The sequence below is a fragment of the Artibeus jamaicensis genome, unplaced genomic scaffold, assembly GCF_021234435.1.
Source record: "Artibeus jamaicensis isolate MK-2021 breed Jamaican fruit bat unplaced genomic scaffold, CSHL_Jam_final contig_685, whole genome shotgun sequence".
Classification (NCBI taxonomy): domain Eukaryota; kingdom Metazoa; phylum Chordata; class Mammalia; order Chiroptera; family Phyllostomidae; genus Artibeus; species Artibeus jamaicensis.
Window position 1 is genome coordinate 17449534 of NW_026521924.1, and position 23747 is coordinate 17473280.

Here is a 23747-nt window from a genome sequence, read left to right on the forward strand (position 1 = left end):
CACTGCCCTCAAGGGACTTGCTCATTAGTGGGAGGGAGAAGTAAGATAAAGATTTTCAATTATATAGCATATTAAATTTAAACCCACACTGAGATGCAGCCGCACACCTACTAGAACAGCCAAAATTTGCATCCTCCCAACCGGCCACACCGAGTGTTGGGAGGATGCAAAGCAACTCAAATCCCATATATTGTTGATGGAGCTACCGCTTTGGAAAAAGAGCTGGTCATTTCTTTTTTTAAGAATCTTAAAATTAATTTTTAAATGCGGGGGAGAGAGAGAGGGGGAGAGAAACATCAATTTGTTGTTCCACTTATTTATGCATTCGTTGCTTGATTCTTGTCTGTGCCCTGACTGAGGATCGAACCCACAACCTTGGCATGTCGGGACAACACTCTCACCAACTGAGCCAGCTTGTTATACTGTTTACATAGTGGAAATTCACATTCCCACCACAATGCACAGAGGTTCCCTTCTGTCCTCGTCGACACCTGTTATTTCACGTCTCGTTGATAATGGCCATTCTAACCAGTGTGAGGTGGTATCTCATGATTTTGATTTGCATTTCCCTGATGATCTGTGATGTTAAACACCTTCTCATGTCCCTGCTGGCCATCTGTATATCTTTGGAAAAATGTTCAGGTCCTCTGCCCATTTTAAAAATCTGATTGTTTGGGGTTTTGCTATTAAGTTGTATGAGTTCTTCATAAGATTTTTGTGTCCTGCAACTTTATCAGATATATGCTTTGCTTTCTCCTATTCAGTAAATTGTCTTTTTATTTTGTTGTTTCCCTTTGCTGTGCAGAAGCTTTTTCAGTTTGATGGAGTTCCACTTATTTTTTCTGTCACCTTTGTTTTGCGTCAAATCCGAAAAAAACAAAACAAAACAAAACATACAAGACTGATGTCAAGGAGCTTACTACCTGCGTTTTCGTCTAGGAGCTTTATGGTTTCAGGTCTTACATTCAAGTCTTTAATCTATTTTGAGTTGATTTTTGTGTAAGGCAGTGGTCCGGTTTCATTCTTTTGCCTGTGGCTGTCCAGATTTCCCATGACCCAGTGGTCATCCATGGTCTTCATCATTTACTGAAGAAACTGTCCCTTCCCCATTGTGTATTCTTGGTTCCTTTGTCATAAACTAATTGAACATATATGCATGAGTTTATTTTTGGGCTCTGTTCTGTTGCATTGATCTGTATGTGTGTGTTTATATCAATACCATACTGTTTTGATCACTATACCTTTGTAATAGAGTTTGAAATCAGGGAGCCTGATGCCTCCAGCTTTGGCTATTTGGGGTCTTTTGTGGTTGCACAGAAATTTTAGGTGTGTTGGTTCTATTTATGCAAAAGATTCTATTAGAATTTAATAGGAGTCAAATTGTACCTACTTTGGGTAGTGTGGGCATTTTAATAATACTCTTCCATGAGCACAGAGTATCTTGCTATTTGTATCTTCTTTAATTTCTTCCATTAACATCTTATAGTTTTCAGCCCTGGCTGATGTGGCCTAGTGGATTGAGTGCCGGCCTATGAACCAAAGGGTTGCTGGTTCTATTCCCAGTCTAGTACACATGCCTGGGTTGCAGGCCAGGTCCCCAGTAGGGGATGCTCAAGAGGTAACCACACACTGATGTTTCTCTCCTTTTGTTTCCCCCTTTTTCCTCTCTAAAAATAAATAAAATCTTCTTAAAAATCTTATAGTTTTTAGAGTATAGATTTTTCCCCTACTTTAATTTCATCCCTAAGTATTTTATCTTTTCAATGCAATTTTAAATGGAATTGTTTTAACTTATTTCTGATAGTTTGTTATTCATGTATAGAAATGCAACAGATTTTTGTGTCCTGCAACTTTACTGAATTTATTAGTTCTAACAGTTTTTTTTGTGGGGTCTTTGTTTTCTATATATAACATTGTTAGCAGAAAAATGTGACAGTTTTACTTCTTTCTTTCTGATTTGGATGCCTTTTATTTCTTTTTCTTTTTTATAATTTATTTATTTTGTTATAGCATGTCTTTTTTTTTTTTTTAGATTTTATTTATTTATCTTTAGAGGGGAAGGGAAGGAGAGAGGGAGAGAAACATCAATGTATGGTTGCCTCTCATGAGTCCTCTGCTGGGAACTGGCCTGCAACCGAGGCATGTGCTCTGACTGGGACTCACACTGCAATCCTTTGATTCGCAGGCCTGTGCTCAATCCACTGAGCTACACCAGCCAGGGCCTATTTATTTCTTTCTCTTGTTTAGTTGCCTTGACTAGGACTTCCAATCCTATGCTGAATAAAAGTGGTGAGAATGAGCATCCGTGTCTTTTTTCCTGACCTTGGAGAGAAAGCTTTCAGCTTTTCACTAGTAGGTGTGATATTAGTTATAGGCTGTCCATATATGGTCTGTATTATGTTAAGGTGTGTTTCCTCTGTATTCACTTTGTTGCGTTTTTATCATAATGGATGTTGGTTGGTGACTTACTCTGAAATGCATAAAAAAGATGAAACATGCAGATGGATGGACAGACAGATGAATGGACAGGTAGTGACAGAGCAAATGGTGCAGGATTAAATGTAGGATGTCACGGGTGGGCATACAGGTGGTTATTGAACAATTATTTCAGTTCTGTGTGCTTGAAAATTTTCACAATAAAATGCTTAGAAAAATTATCTAGCCTATTAGGAGGTGATAACTGCTCTGGCAAAAAGTTAAGCAAGGGACTGGGAGAAGAACAGGGGGTTCACTGGGACAGGGACTGCAACGTTAAATAAGATTTTTCAGGAAGGCCTCCCTGAGGAGACGTTGTTAACTAAGAGTGTGAGCCACGCAGAGATCTTGGGGAAGAATATTCCAGGCAATGGAACAGTAAGTACAGGAAGGTCCTGGGGCTCAAGTGGGTTCCTGAAATAGTGAGGAGGCCAGCGTAGCTGAAGTCAAAGTCTGAGAGTGAGTGTTGAGGCCAGAGGACCAGCGGGGAGGTAGATACCATAGGCTTCATGGGCCACTGTTTAGCCTTGACCTTTGCTCTGACAGGTGGGATGCAGGAACCACATGATCCAACAGGATTGCTCTTGTCAGTGTAGTGAGACCAGACTGCAGCAGGCAAGGCCAGACAAGGAGACCAGGAAGGAGGTGATGGCAGAAGTCCAGCAAGAGATGATGGTGGCTTTGCCTTGAGTGGCAATGGTGGAAGTGGTGAGATTTTGGAGATATTTTCAATGTAGAACCAATAGGATTTGGGCACAGTTTGGATGTGTCCGTTGAGGGGGGTGCAGGAAAGTGAGGGAAAGAAAAGAGTCAAAGATGACAGACGGGGAGAGGGAAGATTCCAACTGGAGCACATGCCAGGGGAAGATGATGGGTTCATTTGGGGGAGGTCATGTGTCTGGTGGTTGCTAGACTTTTCAACTAGAGTCAGGTAGGCCAGGCCTTTGGATTCAGAGGAGATGGGGGAGAGGAGGAAGCAGTGATATGAGAAACCAGAGGACTGGAGGAGGGAGTGTTAGCCCTGCCCACTGGTCAGGTAAGAGGAAGAATGAGCACAGACCTTGAGATTTGGGGGATGGGTCCCTCCCCTACTGCAGTCTCAGCCCAGGGCTTAGTCTGACAGAGAGGTATAACCACTTCCCCAGGCCACGGCTGACCTAGTTCTTGGTCTTGTTCTTACTGGCGGTGATTACACTCAGTCTCCTACAACTTTGGGTTTGTGAGATGTGTCTACTTCGACGCACACAGCTCTAGATCGAGAGTCAGCAAACCAAGGTCCTCAGGCCAAATCTCTTTTAGCAAATAGAGTTTTGTTGGGCTACAGCCATGCCCATTCCAGTTGTCCAAGGGAGCTTCCGTGCTGCAACAGAACCGAGGGGTTGCCAGAGACCGCATGGCCTGCAAAGCCAAAAATATGTACTCTCTGGCCTTTAAAAGGAAAAGTGTGCTGACTCGCCCCTTTCTCTGTAACAGTACATTCTGTTATAGGAACACACAAGATATTTAATTGGACGTTTAGGTGCCCCAATTTTTTGCTGTTATGAAAATGCTCCAATAAACACACCTGATCATGTTTTCTTGGGCTCATGTGTGCACCGAAGTGGAATTCCTGGTGGGTAAGATACAGGCAACTTCAGCATTAGATTTTGCCAAATTGCTCTCCAGTGTGGCTGAAATGATTTATACTCCCATCAGCAGTGTGAAAAGTTTCCATATTCCTCTAAAACTTGGTGTCGTGTTGTCAGACTTTATTAGTTAGCAGTTTTTTGTTTGTAGATTCCTTTTGTTATTCCGACTGCGAATGATAGTTTTTTGCTTCTACCCTTTCTGTATTTTGGTGGCTCTAGCTGGGACCTCCGTATAGGACTGCACTCTTGTTCAGTGAAAAAATTTAAAATTGTATTCCTGGCTTAACATTTTACCATATACTACAGTGTTTTACCCTCAAGGATAATGTCTGCCAAGGGTTTTGGGGGGTGGGGCAGAGAAGAACTCACTTAGAAAACCATTTGGACTAGTTGGTTTTTTGAAGTATATGGCTATTCATTTTGACTATTTCTTTCTCTTTTTTTGTCTATTTCTTTTTATATTAGTCTTGGCAAATTATCTTTTGCTGATATCTTTTATATGTGTGGGATTACATGGGCCCATGGACATGAACTAAGGGACAGTGCAGGTGGGAGGGGGTTGCAGGGCAGAGGGAAATAAAGGGAAAAATGGGGCAAATGTAATAGCATAACCAATAAAATATATTAAAAATTATCTTTTGGTAGAAAGTTGTCCATTTCACCTAAGATTTAAATTTACTGGCATGGAGTTTATAATCTTATTTTTATTATTTCTGATATATCTGTACGTATAAGCCTTTTACAAGTAATGTTTGTTTTATCGGTCTTTTCAAAGATCTAGCTTTGTTTTGTGGCCCATACTAGTGGTCTTTGTTTTTATATTTCATCAATTTCTGCTCTTCATTATAACCTTTCTCACTTTCTTTGGATTTATGCTCTTTTTCCTTTTAAAAATTCTTTTTTTTCCTTTTAAATAAAATTCTTTTTTTTTACCTTTTAAAAATTCTTTGACACTGCTCATACATTTTCCATATTTCTTCTTACCTAATAAGGCTATACATTTTGTAAATGCAACTTTAATTGTTCCCTTACCTCACCTGGAGTTTTTGTATGTATTCTCATCCTTGGTTTGATCCACAGTTTTCATTTCTATGTGATTTCGTCTTTGAGTAATAAGTTTTGTAGAAGAATATGTAAATGTCCAAACATTTGGAGATTACTTGGCTTGTGTCCATATCAGAAAACATGGTCTGTATGAAATTGAATAACTGATATCTGTCAAGATGTGTCTTGGGGTCTAGTTGTTAGGTTGGTTTTGGTAAATGTTTCTTGTGTGCTTGCAAGTAACATACTGGGTTCAGCATTCTATCAGGGTCCATTGATTAGGATAATATTTTTAAAAATTTTTTAGATTTTACTTATTTATTTTTAGAGGAAGGGAAGGAGAAAGACAGAAGAAATGTTGATTGGTTTCCTCTTGCACACCCCCCAACCTGGGACCTGTCCTGCAACCTAGGCATGTGCTGTGACCGGGAATGGAACCTGCAACCTTTCAGTTTGCTGCTGGCGCTCAATATACTGAGCCACACCAACTGGGGCTGACTAGGATTATTAATAGTATTAAGATATTCTGTGTATCTTTTGGCTGCTTGGTCTATCATTTGCTACTGAAAGAGGCCTTAAATCTCCTACCATGATGGAGAATTTGGCGGTTTTTCCTTATGTCCTGTCATTTTTGCTTTATATATTTCCAACCTTAAAAACACAACCTCTAACATGCAACCTGAAACTGTCACATCTTTCTTGAAACCTGGTCTCTTAATCATAGAGGTGGTCCTCTATATCCCTAATAATGACTTTACCTTCAAGCCAATTTGTCTGATTTTTTAATAGATTTATATCTCTTGGTTAGTTTTTATCAAGGATACCTTTTCCCCCATCTTTTTGCTTTTAAGTGTCCTCTTGTAAATAGCATCAAGCTACGTTACATTTTTCTTGGCCAATCTGATCATGTTTTCCAGTCCTACCTTTCAGCGTGTCCCATGCTCCTTGTTTTGCATCCCCAAGTTAATCATCACTATTTGTGTCCCAATTAAGTGCTTGTTTAGATGACATACATACTTGTCAGTTTAGTTGCTCACCATTTCCCGACCTAATTTCTTGTCTTTAGAGTTCTGCAAATTCACTACAAAGTGCCTAGATGCTGACTTTATTTTTATTTATCCTGCTCTGGATTTTATGACAGGATCTTCCTGGTATTTAATCAATTTTGGAAACTCTTCTTAAGGAACTGCCTCTACCGTATTCTTCCTTTTCTCTCCTTCTGGAATTCTGATTGGACACAGGACATAGTCTTTCTCACTATACCACTCCGGTCACTTCCTTTTTTATGTTTCTTCCTTTTTTATGTTTCTTCGCCTCGTTTCTCTTAATAATTGCTTCTGGTTATTCTCCAACTCAGAGGCTCTCATCTGCTGTGTCCAATCTGCTTTCTTGCTTCATCTTTTGAGACCTGAATATTAATAGCTCTATTTTTTCAACTCGGAATTTCTTTTAAAACCCGTGTTCCTTTTCAGTGACTTGCTCTTTCATGTTTCAGTCTCGCCCACCCCGCCTTTTTCCTTCTCTAATCAGAAGCCGCGAGGGGACTTCCTGGTTCACTGCTCTCTTCCTCAGCGCCTCGTCCTGTCCCTGGAATTAACAGACTGCAGTGTCAGTGACAGCAGGAGCAGAGGATGCGGAGCCTCTGCCAGAGCGAGTCAGCTCCGGCAATGGCCTCTGAGCTTCCCAGTCTCTGAAAGCCTGGGCAGGGGGAGAGGAACCCTGCGTAGGCCATGACGTCACAACACTGTGACGCGGCCGAGGGAGCCGCCCCTTCCCAGAGCCGGTCGGGAATCCAGGCTCTGGGTGCCCTGACGTCACGGCCCGGGCGGGCGGGTTTTGAGTCGGCCCAATGGGAACCGCGCGCCGGCCTCCCCTTTAAGGACTGTTGTGACCTGACGTCACCCGGGCGAGTTACCTCCCGGAGCCTCCGCCGCTGGGCTCAGCGTGAGCCCCAGAGCCCTTGAGCGCGAGGTGCAGACCGCTTGGCGCCCCTGTATCACGGCCACATCCCCGCCCCGGAGCTCCGGCCTGTGTGCCCAGCCGGGCCCGCGAGATGCCCTCCGACCGGCCTTTCAAGCAGCGGCGGAGCTTCGGTGAGGCCCAGCGGGCGGTCTGCGAGTGTGTGTGTGGGTTAGGGTGGGGGGCGCGACCGACCTGCTGCCGCAGGTGACGTCAGTCCTGTGACGTCAGGTTTCAGCTGGACCCTGGGCTGGGAGGCCGGTTCGGGCCCCAGGTCGGACCTCCCAACCCTGTTCTGCGGCCAGGCCTGCCGGACGGCCCTGGGGGCGGGGGCTCCGGGGAGGTGGGGCGTGCCGTCCTCGGAGACAGGAGACAGGAGACAGGCGGGCAGACCGTGAGGACCACCCCGGCCTAGTCTCACCGCCGACCTCCTCCCGCAGCCGATCGCTGTAAGGAGGTGCAGCAGATCCGCGAACAGCACCCCAGCAAGATCCCGGTGAGTCCCACCGTCCCCCTGCTTGTCCCCGCCCGGCCCAGGCTCCGCCCAGGCTCACAAGTCCCCGCCCTGCCCTGTTCCCAGGTGATCATCGAGCGCTACAAGGGGGAAAAGCAGCTGCCAGTCCTGGACAAGACCAAATTCCTGGTCCCGGACCATGTCAACATGAGCGAGCTGGTCAAGATAATCCGGTGCGTGGGCAGCAGCGTTCAGAGGGGGACTTCGGTCCTGCTGCGGCTGGGCAGCAAGCCAGGTCCTTTTGGGGCGGCGGCAGTGGGTCCCTATGCTGTGGAGGTTGGGGAAGTTCAAGGTCAGGGCTGTCTGGTCAGGTTAGAGGTGAGCTCTAAAAGGCTGGAATGGATGTGAAGCCGGAGGTGGGACATCATTTCGGGGAGGGAGTCGGAGCTGCACCAGCCCGCCAGCAGCGAGGCCCCTCACTGTGGGCATGCTCTCCTATCCACCTCAGGCGCCGCCTGCAGCTGAACCCCACGCAGGCCTTCTTCCTGCTGGTGAACCAGCACAGCATGGTGAGCGTGTCCACGCCCATCGCGGACATCTATGAGCAGGAGAAAGATGACGACGGCTTCCTCTACATGGTCTACGCCTCCCAGGAAACCTTCGGCTTCTGAGCCAGCAGTAGGGGGGCGTGGGTGGTTGGACTGGGAGTGGGGGACCCTGACAGGCTCTGCCCAGGGAGTTGGCTCCTGAACTGAGCTGCCCCAGCTCCTGGGGGACTGGGCAGGGCTGCACCTCTTACTTCTGGGGCACCAACCACTCCAACTCTGTCCTGGGTAGAGCCTGGGCCTGTCATGTTCGGGTTGCCCATCTTGGTGGCTGGGGGATGGTGGGAGCAGCCCCCAGCACCCCTGCTCTGTCTTTTTTTTATTTTAGGCCCCTGCCCGCCTGCCCCTCCCCCACCCGAGGCGCTGCTTCCTCTGCCTGGACCCACCCACCCCTGAAGGACTGGCCCCTGGCTCACCAGGTCTTGACATGGTGTATGGATCTGTGGTCATTGTCCCTCTGCAGAATAAAGACTGCTCAGGCCTGCCTGGCCCTTTGCCTCCAGCTGCTTGGGGAGTGGGGTGGGCTGCCCCACACCAATATCTGCTTACCAGTATGTATCTTGTGTTCTGTGGACTTAGGGTTCGTTCTGGAAACCCACACCCTTGTGTAGTATATCATGTATTAGGGGCCCACATCATCCAGGAATGTAGTGGGAATCCAGACTAGACTTCATACCAAAAAATTTATTAAGTCACCACAACCTAACAAACCCTGCTCACCTGCTTAAGTCCCCCTTTCCTGCCAGGGAAAGGGCTCCTTCGTGTGCAGAGCCAAAAACTGGGGGTCCAGGTGGAGGTGCTCCTGGCAGCACCCCACAGGCCTTGCTGCCAGTCTTGGCTCTCCTCTGCTGCCAAGATTGTGGCCCTGGACTTGAACCTCATCTGCCTGAGGACTTGCCTGCTGGCAGTTCTAGCTAGAGGGCTTGGCCTAGCTTCTGGCCTGTCCACCCCCTGAAGTCCGTGCAGCCCTGTGCCCAGCCAGGCCTACTTGAGCAAGAGCATGGCCTCCGTGCCATCTTTGGCCGTCAGGTAAAGACCATGTGTGAGGTAGTACTCCCGCCGCAGGAAGGCGTAGAAGTAATCGGAGATCAACAGGATCTGGGGAGAGAAGAGAGTGTGAGAAGCTTCGAGGTACCTCCCCCTTGGGTGTTGGGGAGACCCTACCCAGGGACCCATACTCAACTCTGCAAGGTCTCAGTGGCACCTGAGAAGCACAGGTATGACCCTCCCTCCCTGCACTACTGTCTATACCTCTTTCTCAAGCTTTGGCCTTTGAACTCCAGATTGGTGCTTCTGTAACCAGAGGCCCCTCCACCTCACCTCTTGGGTGCCCACAGGCCTCTCCGGTGACCCTGGCCACACTCCATGTCAAACTGGCTTCTCCCACTGAAAAGCCAGGCCCCATACCTCCAGGTTCTCAGACCACGGAATCACCTGATATGTCTCCCATATACACAGCCGCTAAGTCCTATCAGTTCTCCATCCTAAATCAAATCAATTTTTACCAATCTTAACAGCTACTGCCCTGGACAAAGCCACTGTCATCTCAACATCAGTCTTATCTCTGGGCTCCCTACACTCAAACTCCCCCACTCTCTTTTCTGTAGCTGCCAGAGGTTGCTTTTCAAAACAAATCTGGTCGTGTTAAAATCCTCTAAATAGCCTCCTGCGACTTGTAGGATCGAGCTCCCTGGGGCGCCGAGGCCTTGCACCTGGTCCCTGCCCGTGACCCTGGGTCATCACCCTCTCCCCTTTTCTACCTCACTCTGCTCTCGCCACACTGGTGTCCCCTCCCACTGTAGGGTCTTTGCAGTTTTCTTGGCCTGGAATGTTCTCTCCCCCTTCATCTAGTTAACCAGCATCTGCTTGCCCTTCAGAGCTCAGGAAGGACCATCCACAGAAAAGCCCTTCCACACCCCGCAGGCTGGGTCCTGGCCCCGTTCACCTCTCCTTGGTAGCACAGACTGATCCAAACTGTAGCTGTACGTTCGTTTCTGTGACTGCCTGACCACTGTGCTCCTTCCTCCCTGCACTGGGCAGGGTCTTTGAGTGGTCCTGCCACTGTGGGATGTGTGCCAGCTCAGTCTGTCCCTTTTGGACCACAGGATCAAAAGAGCTCTGGAAGCACAGCCCACCATCCCCTCAGAAGCCCAGAGCAGACCAGGTATTTGCCAAGGTCACCCACATGCATGACCTACAATCTTAGAATCCATTAGTCCCAAGCTCCCAAGACCTCCAATGCCTGGAGCAGGAGGGACGGGGCCCCGCCCCATAGAAGGATGAGGGGAGAGGGTCTCACCGCTGCTGACACCACCAGCTCCCAGACCATCAGCACCAACCACCCCTGGGCGCTCAGACAGGGAGACAGGAGCCCAGAGCAGGGGGAGTACCGAGCAGGTCAGAGGTTCAGCTGGCCAGGGACCCCGGGCCTGGGCAGCCTCTCTCACACTGTGGGTAGAAAGGAGGGCCCACAGGGGAAGCTCAGGACTAACACCAGTGATTGTTTCAGGACAAGGCCACCACTGGAACCCATCTGGAAGGATGATGGCAATTAAGGCACAAAGGGTTCAACTGCTGGTCTAAGGCTCTATAGGGGGAGAGCTGGACTCATGGCCATGACTCTGCAAGGCCATGTACTAGGGCCCAGTCCACCAGAGGACAGAGACCTCAGCCTCTGGGTGCATCAGTAGAGCAGAGCCCAGGGAGGCCCCAAGGCTTTGCCCCAAGCTGCCCTGCGGGGGTAGTTAGCACAGCACAGGCTGGCCTCACACCCTGCAGCCCCCTTCCACCCAGGCCCAGGGTTCCCGGTCGGGGGAGCTGGGGGAGCCTAGAGCTGTGGTTGAGCTGGTGGGGTCTGATCCCTAAGCCAGGTCAGATGAGGGGCCGGTGCAAAGTCGCAATTCACAAAAGAAAAGGAGCCAACTCCAAGGTCACATGGTAGGAAGTTGAACCATATGAAGTTATTTTTTGCAGATCAGAAACAGCTGAATATTGTCAATTCCATGTCCTTCAATCAAATATAAAAGGGGAAAGAACCAAGAAATACAAATAGAGTAAGATGTTATTCAAAAGTACTAGGATAAGTAACTTACAACCTTAGGGAGTTATTCTGTTTCCTTATAAACCTCAACATTTTATATGCAGGGAGAGCATGTATACATATGTACTGTATTTTTCAGACTATAAGATGTACTTTTTACCACATTTTTTGCTTCAAATTTTTCTTCCTATTTTCCTTCTCTGAAGCCGAGGTGCGTCTTATGGTGTAGACCCCAGACATACCTAGGTTTTACAGGACGAAAATAGGGGAAAAACTTTGAAGCAAAAAACGTGGTTAAAAAGTGTGTCTTATAGTCCCAAGAAATAGGGTACATTTATGATGTTCATAAAAACAAAAATCCAATCGGTAATAATCAGCCAATACGAGAATGAATAACACAGATGGGGGAGATTCCTTTTGATGTCCCTGAATTCCAGATAATGTATGTAGATGCTCCCCCACCAGAGGTGGAGCTTCATTTTTGCCCCCTCCCCACCCCCTGCCTCCGAGGGTGGGTTGCACTTGGTGACTCACCCCGAAGCACAGGGCAGGGAAGGAGAAGGTGGTGACCTCACCCTGGAGGAGCCTGGAAACAGCCTGAACCAGGAGCTGAGGGACAGCACGATCTCGTGGCTGACACGGACTCGCTGCCTGGTGTCAGAAACCCCAGACCTGGTCTCCTGACAGCAAAGCATCAGACAAACCCGAGGTGGGGACACTCAACAGGCTACCTGGCCAGTGCTCCAGACCGTCCGGGTCATGAGAAACTGCTCACCTAGGAAGGTGAGCAGAGGGTCCGGGGGAGACATGCCAACGAGATGTGAAGCCGTCCTCGGACGGGACCCTAGAGGACAGGACGGGGAAAATGGGCAAATCCACACCGAGTCTGGCGGTCACTTAGAACGGACGAGCATCAGTTTCTTGGCTTCCACAGCGTGTCGTGGTGACACAAGACGCTGATGATGTGGGAGACTTTGCTGGTGGGTGCATGTGAGGACCCTGCGCCGTCAGATTAGTCCAAAACTTAAAAAAATATGCTATTGTTATGTGCAACGAGATAGATGAGCCACAAAAATATTTTGCAGGGTGAAAGGCGGCTTTGGAAAATGTGCATTTAAGATCTGTGTTTTTCACTGTGTGTAAATTTCACGTAAGAAAAATGTGAACAGGTGTTGAGCTCTGCTAATGATATATATGTTGAAATATTTAGCAGGAAATGTACTGAAGCCTGCATTTCACTTTGAAATACATTTTAGAGAGAGAGAGACTGAGAGATAGATAATTACCAGTAACACACACAGAGGAAAACGTTAATGATCAGTCTAGAGGTTGCTACGGGGGTGTTCAATATTCAATCTTTCCGCTCAGCTACGCGTGAACATCTTCATAACGAAGTGTCAGGGAAGGGTGGCGTGGAGGTGAAGAGCCCTGTGTGCTGGCCTTGTCTGTCTGGAACAGAAGGTCCCTGGCCCCGAGTGGGTGCCCTGCTCCTGCCCCCAGGGAGAGGGCATCTCATGGACACCAGGCTGGCCCCACAACCACCTCACTTTGGGGTGCTGGAGGGGCTGAGTCCTGCCATGGACCCATGTGAAACCCATGCTGACGTTTCACATACACTGTCACTCTGGTGGAGGCTGTGCTCCCATTCCCAACTGTCACTCAGCCAAGGAGACAGTTTTTTTGGAAAAGGCACAGTGTCTGGGACATCCAAGCCAGCAGGGCCTTTAACAGAAGCACAGAGCTCAGGAAAGCAGCCTTGGCCAACACTGACCCCCGGGAGGCGGCCTCCTGGGGGGGCAGGTGCTGTCACCCCAACACGTCCCAGCTCCCCAGGTCTCTTGCTCCTGTGGGAGATGCTGACACTCGACAGCCAGCCACACCTGGGGGAGCTCACGTGGTCGTCACCAACGGCGATCAGAAAGCAGAGCCGGGACTTCCGCCAAGATGGAGGCATAGGTGGATGTGCCGTGCCTTCTCACACAACCAAGATTAGAGAAAACTAAATATTAGCAACAGAAAACACAGCCAGAACACGGCAAATTGAACTTTTCAGAAGTCCGTTAACAACAAATTCTTCAGCCTGACCGGTAAGGGGAGAAACCAGCTGGCGGAGCAGGGTTGCACAGGAGGACTCGGCCAGACACACTCAGGCCCGCGGAATCCAGGCGCAGGGTCAGACCTAGTGAGCGACCCAGCGAGCAACCAGGCGAGCGACCGCGGGGGAGACAGCCGGGCCCAGGGCTGCGTGTTGACTGAGGTCGCGCATTTGTGCGCGGGTGGACAGGCGAGAGAGTGGGCGGTTGGACCGGGCCGGCAGGTCCCCACGGCAAGCGGCAGTGGAGAGCGCCGCCATTTCCCTGCTCTGACCCCACCTCCACATACAGCGTCACAACCCAGCGACTCTGAGTGGCCCGGCCCAGGTGAACCACCTAAGGCACTGCTCCTCCGCACCCAGCTGTGAGAAGCGGCAGAGGGGGTCGCCATTTCCCCGCTCGGGCCACGCCCCCACATATAGCGTCACAACCCAGCGACCTGGGAATCCAAGGCGCCACTTCTCACATTTAAAGGGCCCGAACAGACCAAGAATGGCGCAGGAGGATCTCAGAGCCCCAGAGCCAATAAATCTAAGCGATGAAGAAATAGCAAAACTCACAGACGCACAGTTTAAAACACTGGTCATCAGGATCCTCACAGAACTGGTTGATTATACCGACAAATTAGACAAATATATGAAGGCGAAACTAATTGAAATGAATGGAATTGCACAGGACACCAATAGCAATGAAAAGGAAACTGGGACTCAAATCAATGGAGTGGACCAGAAGAAAGCAAATAATGGCCAAACAGAAGAGAGTCAGGAAGCAAGAATTCAAAGAAATGAGGAGAGTCTTAGGAACCTCCAGGATATCTTTAAACGCTCCAACATCCGAATTATAGGGGTACCAGAAGGGGGAAAGGCACAGCCACCAGTGGAAAACTTATTTGAACAAATAATAAAGGAGAATTTCCCCAATCTGGCAAAGGAAATAGACTTCCAGGAAATCCAGGAAGCTCAGAGAGTACCAAAGAAGTTGGACCCAAGAAGGAACACACCAAGGCACATCGTCATTACATTAGCCAAGATTAAAATGAAGGAGAGAATCCTAGAAGCAGCAAGAGCTAAGGGGACAGTCACCTACAAAGGAGTTCCCATCAGACTGTCAGCAGATTTCTCAAAAGAGACCTTACAGGCAAGAAGGGGCTGGAAAGAGGTATTCCAAGTCATGAAATCTAAAGACCTACAACCAAGATTGCTCTATCCAGCAAAACTCATTTAAAATGGAAGGACAGATAAGGTGCTTCTCACATAAGATCAAATTGAAGGAGTTCATCATCACCAAGCCCTTATTATATGAAATGTTAAAGGGACTTATCTAAGAAAAAGAAGTTAAAGAAACATGAACAGTGAAAGGACAGCAAACTCACAGTTATTAACAACCACACCTAAAACTAAAGCAAACTAAAAGGACAGCTAGATCAGGAGTGGAAACATAGAAATGAAGATCTCAAGGAGGGTTAGCAACAGGGGAGTGGGAGGAGGAGAAGGGGGGAGAAGGTACAGAAAATAAGTAGCATAGACAGTAGATAGAAAATAGATGGGGGGCAAGAATAGCATGGGAAATATAGAATCTAAAGGACTTGAGACACATGGTCATAAACTAAAGGGGGGGTGATGGTGGGGATGGGGGGTAGGGTGGAGGGGAATAAAGGGGGAATAGAACAACTGTAACAGCATAATCAATAAAAAAATTTTAAAAAAAAAGAAAGAAAGCAGAGCCCTCTGCCTGCACTGCCTGGGGGTGTGGGAAACTGGGAGCAGGAGGGGCTGAGCCGTCCTGCAGAGCGTGACCGCCACCTCGGACACGGGTGGGAGGGGGTGGTGGAGAAACAGCTCCGCCGTCCAGCACTAAAGATGCAGAATATTGGGGAAATAACTGGACCCCCATCTTGGGGCCTGGAAGGTCACAGAGTAAGATCAGAGCCAGCTGTGATGGCAATCGTCTTGTTTTATAGAAATTTATTTGAGCCAGACAGCGGATACTCCTGGAAGCAAGATCTCAACAGACTGAGAAAACTGCTTCCTGTGGCAATCACCTGCTCTGTGGCACTTTTCGGTTGACAAGAGCTTTCCCTGTCCCGCTGTAGATTGACTGAGTCCTCACAGCGACCCACCCTTCTAGGCTGGGGAAACTGAGGCTACCACCCCCTCTTGCCAGGTTTAAATAGCCTCCTTCCTTCCCATGCTCAGATTCCAGCTCACATCCCTTGCCTCTCTTCCCTTCCTGGTGGAGTGGCGTTTTCAGAGTCACTCTTACCACAGTTGCCCTCAGCTGAAAACCAAAAGCTAGCCTGGCCCCCTGGCTCTGACCACTGCTGTCCTGAAATGGCCTCGTTCCTATCAGGTAGCACTTGCCAGCCCTACAAAACTACCTTCCACCCTGGTTGGCTCGCCACCCCACCCCAAGCCCCACTCCGACTCCTAAGCCACACACCCTGCGGGTCTCAGCACCTAGAACCTGGTGAGATCCTCAGGAATCCACAAAGAGACGGCCTCCCTCCAGAAGCTTCCTTAACTGCCCCACCTGACCGCCCCGGCTGTGCTTGTCCTGTTCACAGCACTGCCCAGGCCCTGCCCATTTCCTTTCCTTCTCTCCCACTGACCGTGGGCTCCTTAGACGCAGGGCTGTGTCTCATTCACCCCTAGTAGAGTGCCTGGCACATAGTGGGCACCTAAACAATATTTGTTAATAACTAAACTAGGCCCAAGGAGTTCTGTGACCCGTGTGAGTCCTCTGAGCCAGGATGGCTGGGGCTGGAAGTCGCTGTGGAGTTTGGGCCTCTTAAGCCCAGGCCTTCGGCTGGCCATGCCCCTGTACTTAAACCAGGCTTTTCCTGCCACTGTTGTTGTGGGCAGAGGATAGGAAGCCTGCGACAGAAAGGCTCAGGATGCTGGATGCTGAGCACTGAGCTAAAGGCTTGATGATGGGAGGGAGAGAGGAATGAACCAGGGCCTTCACAAATGCCACGACAGAGAAAACCAGAGGAAACACACACACACCCAACTGACCAGGGCTCCAGCCTGCACCACAAGTGCCCCTCATCAGGAGGAACCAATCTTCCCACACACCGACCGGGATCAGCCAGAGCCATACACGACCCACAGGAGTAAACCTGGGATGGGCCCCATCTGTCCACCGGTGGGGGCTACACACTGCCCAGCCACTGCTGATCTCCCCCATATGTCCTTCAACATTGCCTCACTGGTGCTCGTCCCCAGAATGACACACCAGGCCAACTGAGAGGCAATTCCAGGAGATAGGACTGTGGTTCCACTGTCCTGGAATAAAGTACCAGTCTCCTGAGCAGGGCCAACGTGTCAGAGGGCCGCTGTCCAGGCCCCGGGGCTCTCAGTCTCCTGGAGACAGAAAGTAAAATGGCCAGAGCAGGCCCAGGGCAGCCTCCCACGGGGATTTGGTAGCAGCCTGTGGCGTGTTCCAGACCCTGCTGGGAACGGGATGGGTGGGGTGAGACACAGAGCAGGAGTGGGGTTCTTCAGAGGGAAGAGGGAAAGGGGACTCTGGCTCTGACCCCCAGGAATCCAGCAGAGCCTGCCACAGGCCCGGCATGGACCAAAATGGAGACCGGAGCTGGGAGGTCAGGGGCACAAGACCGGGAGATCCACGGTCACAACGTGGTTTCTGATCCCAGCTGACTCTTCATCAATAAACAGCCACGGGACACTCCCTGGGGCTGGGGATACAGTCGTGCAGGAGATACGGTCTCCTGAGGGGACGTGGTGCAGGACGGCGTAACTAAATGCACCCTCTGGAGTTCTGTGACTTCCGGGCCTCGGCTTCCTCATCTGGATTAAGAGGAGATAATAAGAAGGGCCTCCCTCAAAAGTGAATTAAGTGAATTCCTTATCATAACAAAATCAAGGAAAACAACTTAAAGCGCTGTTAGCAGAGGAAGAGTTAGGTCAAGTGTGTTGAGTCCACACGTGTGAAACTTGAAAAGGAGCTTCCTGTCTCAGGTATGAACCAGGGAGATCACCAAGGTGTGTTATTTAAAGGGAAAAATGATACTTCCATCGTGACGCCAACCATAAGACACACACACGAATCAAACCCCTTCCCCATGAGCACCCAAGGAAACGCACAGGCAAACGTCCGGAAGCCACACAGACACGTGGTCAGGAAGATCGGAGCCCACACGAGCCCGCCCCTCACAAGCTCTCTTTACACGTGAACCACTATTATAATCTGGGGAAAGAGTCCTGTTTTCACATTGAATTGGAGTGAATGGGACATATTATCTTACTCTTTTTTAGAAGCTAAATGTTATCTTTTAAAAAAAGACTATTTATTTATTTTAGAGAAAGGGGAGGAAAAAGAGAAACATTGATGTGTGAGAGAAACATTGACTGGTTGCCTCTCTCACACCCCCACCTGGGACCTGGCCCGCAATCCAGGCATGTGCCCTGACTGGGAATCGAACCGGTGACCTTTTGGTTTACAGGCTTGCTCCCAATGCACTGAGCCACACCAGCCAGGGCTATTTATTTTTTTAGAGACAGACAGAGAGACAGACACATGGATTTGCTGCCTCACTTACTCATGAACTCACTGGTTATGCTTCTTGCATGTGCCCTGACCAGGGATTGAACCCACAACCTTGGTGTTATCAGGAGGACGCTCCAAGCAACTGAGCTACTTGTCTAGGGCTTTAAAAGCTAAATTTAAGTGCATTCCTTTTTGTTTGGATGTCATCCCTGAAGTTCATTCTTTTTTTTGTGGGTCACTGATCTGAAGAAGAACAGAAGAGGAAGAGGAACCGCTTTCCTTCCCTTGGTTTCTGGGTCTGAATGGCCTCCTAGGAATTGGCTCAGGGTACGTGAAAGTCATGTTTGTGCCACTTCCCATGTCAACACGTGAATAATGGCAACAGGACCCACACATTACATGTCCGTCCTTTCAACACGCTGAGTTGGGAGAAAACTGCCACCAAGAGAAATTTAACCACTTGCTGAAGGTCACACAGTAAGGAAGTGAAGGGAGACCTCGATTAACCAGTCTACCTTGGTCCTTACACATACATACATACATACATACATACATACATACATACATAAACACACACACCCTATGGATAGTTTGCTGTTGTCATTTCCTGGTCACTGACTGTGAGGCACAATCATAATTAGCAAATGATCCATGCCACAGGCTGCAAAATACTTAATGGCCCCGGGGGAAAGGATGGGGCCTAAGTCACTAGTGGCTTACCTACTGGTACACCTAGTGACTTCCAGTAGTTGTTGTGTTACAGGGCACAGCACGGACCGACTCAAACAGAGGCCTCACATCTCCCCGCCCAGGTGCCCTTCCTACTCGGCTCCCGATTCAGCGGCGATGGGCCCGACCTGGCTGCCTGCTGAACACCCACATTCCTCGGTTCCCAGGGCTTCCCCGGTCTGTCTTGCCCAGGGAGCGGGGAATGAGGACCAGGTGACTCAGGGGGAAACAGGGACCAGGCGTCCCAGCTAGAAGACTGAGAAGAGCTCGCTGTGGGACTGAGGACATGTCCCCGAATGCCATCCACTGCCGTGGAAGCGCTGACTGCGGGTCAGATGAAAGCAGAGGCTGGTGTCGGCTGCGGAGGGAGGACACGCTGGGGTTTCACGGGCCAGAGATCAGAACCCCTCAGGTTCTGGCAGAAGCTGAGAAGGGTTGGGGCCAGAGAGGCCACTCACTGACCTTCGCCGTCGGGGTGACTTGGCTCCCATCCCGCCCACCTCCTGGACCATCTCCCTGGCCTCTCGTTCTCCACGTCTGAAAGGCCCAGCTCCTGTTCCTCATCCCCTGCAGATCCCCTGACTACTCACCAAAGGAAAGGTGATCTGTTCCCTCTAGATTCCTCTAGTGCTTGCTCTCTGCAATTTGGTCAGTAATCACATGGTGTTCCCCCTGGCTACCTTTGGTTCGTTCATTCATTCATTCAACAAACATTTGCTAAACAACTGCTCTGTGCCGAGCCCTGGTGGCAGGGGATCCTGCAGTGGGCAGGACCGGCAGATCTCTGCCTCTGTGAAGCTCACAGGCTAGTGGGGGAGACAGAGCGAGGAGAATGTATAATATAAAATTATAGACTGGGTAAGTGCGCTGAAGGAAACAGGGGGCTAAGAAAGACAGTGGGGCAGGGGCGCCACGTGAAAGGCCTCTTTGAGGAGGTGACATTTAACACATACTAAAATTCCAAATGCCTCCTATTTGCACCCTCTGGCTCCCAACAGGGGTGAGGGCGGGGGTAGGTACAGCCCTTGTGACGAGGGCCACTCTTCTACCTCGGCCGATGCTTCGAGACAGTGGTATGACTTGAGGGCCTGCCTTGGTGAATCAGGGCCCCCATCTGACAGGCCCCTTTAGTGACCTGGCAGTGGCAGCCGCAAAGCCCAAGGCCGGTAGTCCCGGAAAGCACTGACCCGCAGACCTGTCTCTGGCTCGGAGCCACAGGACCCAGACCCCAGGAGGCCAATGACACAGTTGTGCTGGATGCCTGAACAACCGCAACTGACAGGCACTTGGACCACTGCTGGGAAACCGGGAGGGTTGGCCTGACCTGCCTGACGGGCAAAGTGGTAACCCCTGCACCGACGTACAACGCACATGCCTCCGCCCCGCAAATCCCCCCGCCAGGAATCTACCCTAAAAACACTAGCAGGCGTGTACAAGAGTGTGTGGAGGGATATGCAAGGTTCCATTTACAGCAAATGAAGCAGAAGCAACCTCGGTGCCCGTCAGCAGAGGGCCACACAGTCAGACACCTCACGGTACGCCCTTCTCATGGATGTCGGAGCCATTACAGAAATGACCTCAAGATGAGACCATTGAGTGAAAAACAGCAGTATGGCATGTCATGTCTTTATATAAACAGAAAAGCTCTTTGTGTGCACATACGTAGTGTGTAAATGCAGAGGAGGGCTGCAGACACACACCAGACAGACCCCAGCGATCACCCTGCTCTGGTGGAAGGGAGGGGGCCCAGGTGGACCTTTACTTTTAATCCCGTGTGCTTTTATTTGTTTGTTTGTTTTTCAAGATTTTATTTATTTATCTTTAGAGGGGAAGGGAAGGAGAGAGGGAGAGAAACATCAATGTACGGTTGCCTCTTGTGTGTCCCCTCCTGGGAACTGGCCTGCAACCCAGGCATGTGCCCTGACTGGGAATCGAACTACAATACTCTGGTTTGCAAGCCTGCGCTCAATCCACTGAGCCACACCAGCCAGGGCTATTTTGTTTGTTTTCTTTTCCCTAGCAGTAATAAATTCATATAGTATGATAAAGCTACATTTCAAAAGCAAAATAAAAAACAGTAAAGGCAATGCGAAGAGTTCAGCGGGTTTTTCTCTGTAGCTCAGTCATTAACAACCTCCATCCACCTGGCCTTTGGTTCCCACCCCCTGCCCCATCCTTCTCTCCCAACACCTCTGTTTCTCTCGCCTTCAATGGCACCTGACCACTTGCCAAGATCTCCCACGCCATTCAGAGACCCTTGTTCCATAAAGGGGCCAAAGGAGCGACGTGAAGAAACTGTTAACTGGCAAGTTCCACAGGTGCCTCATAATCACTGCAACTGCACTCCTGACCCACACTCGACACTTGTGACCTGGCAACAAGCTGTGGGGCTCCCCCACGTCCAGGGCAGGCCCAATGCCCTCGAGTGGCAGTCATCACTCTGAAAGGACCAGTAGGGAGGCTTCGGCAACACAGAAGAGCCAGACAGCCTCTGGATTCCTTCAAGGTATGAAGCTGAATCCTGCAGAACAAAGTGCGAGGCGCTGAGCACCCACCACCCACAACCACTGTGTGAGAGGCAGAACCGAGCTCTGGCCTGGCCCCACCCAGGCCCTCCATCTCTCTTCCTGCTCCTCACAGATCAAGATAAATGGCTGGGCTGGACATTAATTGTTCAGAAACGTCCACACAGGAAATACCAGGCCCATCACTCACAACCACTCACAGCAAAAGCCCTAACTCCCCTCTTTCCCAGCAGCTGACCGTGGAGACCAGACTCTCCCGGGGATTATTCAGTGCCATCATCAGTCCCCCCGGCCAGCTCTGCTTCCCTTCCAGCCCATACGCACAGGAAACGCCTGGCTCTGCCAAGCACAACTGAAATGGTGAGCGGTTCAACTCATTCTCATAGGAACCTGCACAGTGAGGACGGAGCTGACCTGAGAACACACACAGGGGACAAGGTTCCTTTGGAGAAGTTGGCTAGACCGCCTGCAACAGAATCTCTGGGACAGCTTGTTAAAATACAAATTTCTGACCCTGCTTCCACATCTTCTGAGTCGACGTCTGTGGAAGTGGGATTAGAAAATATGCTTTTTGTTTTATTTTTTACAATCACAGCCAGGTAATGGTAACAGTCATAGCATAACTATAGGACTTAAAACACGTTAACAAGGAATCTGCATTTTTAGCAAGCTCAGTGATTCTGATGCTAAAACCTCGCTCCACAGCACCAACCAGGAGGTGTGCCTGGGCCAGAGCGGGCGGGGCTCCGCGCCAGCACTTCTCACTTAGTGACCCCACAGAGCCTCCTGGCCCACTGCTCCCAGCCTCGCGTTTTGCACTCCAGACTCACCCAACAGCTAGAACCCCTTCTCATCTCCCTGTCTCTGCTCCTGCCGTCCCCAGAGTGCGAAAAGCCCCTCTCCCCCTGCCTCCCCACCCTCACACAGCACACTCACTCTGGGTGCCATGTGGCCCAGGCACTGCTGCAAGAAGGGGGTGGCCTCAGAAGCCAAGCCTTCCCTGAATTTTGTTCTAGGCTCCTCCAATGACCTTGGGCAAGAGGCAACCTCTGTGAGCCTCGGTTCCCCTTTGTAAAACAGCTGGTAACACTACCGCATAGGCCTGCTGCGAGAGTTCAGTGAGGCAGGAGCCCGATAAATGTTAGCCAGTCAGTCCCCGCCCCTCCCCCACTGCTCTACTCCTTATCTTTTCTACCAGATTGAGAGCTACTTGAGGGGAGGAAACGTCCTCTCATTCACACCCAAACTCCCAGTTTGCAGAACCCAGGGCCTAGGTCAAAATGAACCCCCTGTCCCCACACTGCCCTTAACTCTTACCTGACCAACGTTGAAGGTCAGTGTGATGGCATAAAAGAAGTTGGAGTTGGCGCTTCCTGCATAAATCCAGAGGTGCCACAGGACAGGGAAGAGCAGGGAGCAGACGATAATGATACAGCCGAGGACAAAGATATTTCGCAAGACTGCAAAGACAGAAGGTCACAGTTATTAGCCCAGTGCTGACTCTCTGTGATGGTCCTGCAGGACGGAGGGGCCCGGCGGCCCAGGGAGCGCCTAGTAGAGCTTCAAGACAGAACACCCCCACCCTCCCCTTACTCAGAGGCTCCTGGGCGCCAACCTAAGACCCTTGAGTCAATGGCTCCCAGTGCCCAAGGCTGGTGGGAGGTCCGCTGTGCCTTCCGCTGCAGGCTGGCTGGCTAGTTAGCAGTGCCATGAATGCCTCAGGGCACTGGGCAGCAAGACACCGCCCTCCACCCGCTCCCTCTCCCTAAGCAGGGTGCTGTCCACATGAGATCACGATGGCAAGGGCAGCACGAACCCAGGAAAATCAGAGCCCCCCAGGGCGTGTGGTGCCAAGGCCCCGAATCTTAGAAACACGCTTTCCATTCTCCCTAATTCACACCTTCAGTCTCTTGTCTTGCTCTTCAGATGTCCCTCACTCTCCCTTAGATGATTTAAAAACCTGTTTTTGACATGCTCCCTCTCTGCCACCACCCTACCAGCCCCAGCGGGAATGGAGAATGCCACCGGGCAGGCAGGCAGGTTCAGCTGCGGGAGAAAGCGGCACGACAGTGGGCCAGGCCCGGCCTCGGAGAGGCCTTGGTTAAAGTTCCTGCTCTGCCAGCGAGTTCCTCCGAGGCTCAGTTCCCCCACTGCTAAAACAGGACTAAAACGCCAATTTCGTAGGAGTGTTACATGAATTAAACAAGAAAACCTGTGAAAAACCTGGCACAGATGGATTACTGTGTTTTCTATTTCTGCTATACCACAAACTTAGTGGCTTAAACAATATTAACTTATTATCTTACAGTTTTGGAGGCCAGAAGTCCAAAACGGGTCCCACGGGCCAGAAACCAAGGTCCCCTTCGGGCTGCATTCCCTCCGGAGGCTCAGGGGAAAGTCGGTCTGCCCGCCTCTGCAACAGGCAGAGGCTGCCCATGTGCTCGGCTCACGCACCGCTTCTGTCTTCAGTCAGTGGCGTCGGATTAATTCCCTTTCACATTTTAATGCTCTGAACTCCTCTTTGGCCTCCCTCACCACTTTTTTAAAAAATAAACTTTAGTTTTTAGAGCAGGTGTAGGTTTGCGGCGAAACCGAGAGGAAGGTACGGAGGTTTCCCATACGCCTCTGCTCCCACCTCCTTCAAGGGCCTTTGTGATTGATCACACTGGGCCCAGCTGGGTGTCCA

The 23747-nt window shown here is 50.1% G+C and overlaps 2 protein-coding genes across 5 annotated transcripts in view; one reads left to right on the top strand and one right to left on the bottom strand.

Annotated features, from left to right (window-relative positions):
* The first annotated feature begins 6971 nt into the window (after positions 1-6971).
* Positions 6972-8655, top strand: MAP1LC3A (microtubule associated protein 1 light chain 3 alpha). Of its 2 annotated transcripts, XM_037164452.2 has the most exons (5): positions 6975-7240; positions 7547-7602; positions 7687-7793; positions 8069-8238; positions 8494-8655. In XM_037164452.2, exons 1-4 carry the CDS (start codon positions 7201-7203, stop codon positions 8229-8231), a joined length of 366 nt encoding a protein of 121 aa, XP_037020347.1. In that variant the 5' UTR covers positions 6975-7200; the 3' UTR covers positions 8232-8238; positions 8494-8655. The 2 variants fall into 2 exon arrangements, with proteins under 2 accessions (XP_037020348.1, XP_037020347.1); XM_037164453.2 differs by having other exon boundaries at positions 6972-7240; positions 8069-8655.
* A 179-nt stretch (positions 8656-8834) lies between these two features.
* The window catches only part of PIGU (phosphatidylinositol glycan anchor biosynthesis class U), a 96245-nt gene continuing 81332 nt past the window's right edge, over positions 8835-23747 (bottom strand). For all 3 annotated transcript variants that reach the window (XM_053671137.1, XM_037164450.2, XM_037164451.2), the window contains 2 exons: positions 22379-22521; positions 8835-9263 (listed from right to left, as the gene is read on the bottom strand). In XM_053671137.1, the coding sequence (XP_053527112.1) occupies positions 9094-9263; positions 22379-22521 (313 nt within the window). In that variant the 3' untranslated portion in view covers positions 8835-9093. The remainder of the gene's footprint in view (positions 9264-22378; positions 22522-23747) is intronic.

Coding starts and splice junctions, on each gene's coding strand:
- MAP1LC3A (XM_037164453.2), top strand. CDS start 7,201: ATGCCCTCCGACCGGCCTTTCAAGCAGCGGCGGAGCTTCG. Junction 7,603..7,686: donor AGCACCCCAGCAAGATCCCG/GTGAGTCCCACC, acceptor CCCTGTTCCCAG/GTGATCATCGAGCGCTACAA. Junction 7,794..8,068: donor GAGCTGGTCAAGATAATCCG/GTGCGTGGGCAG, acceptor TATCCACCTCAG/GCGCCGCCTGCAGCTGAACC.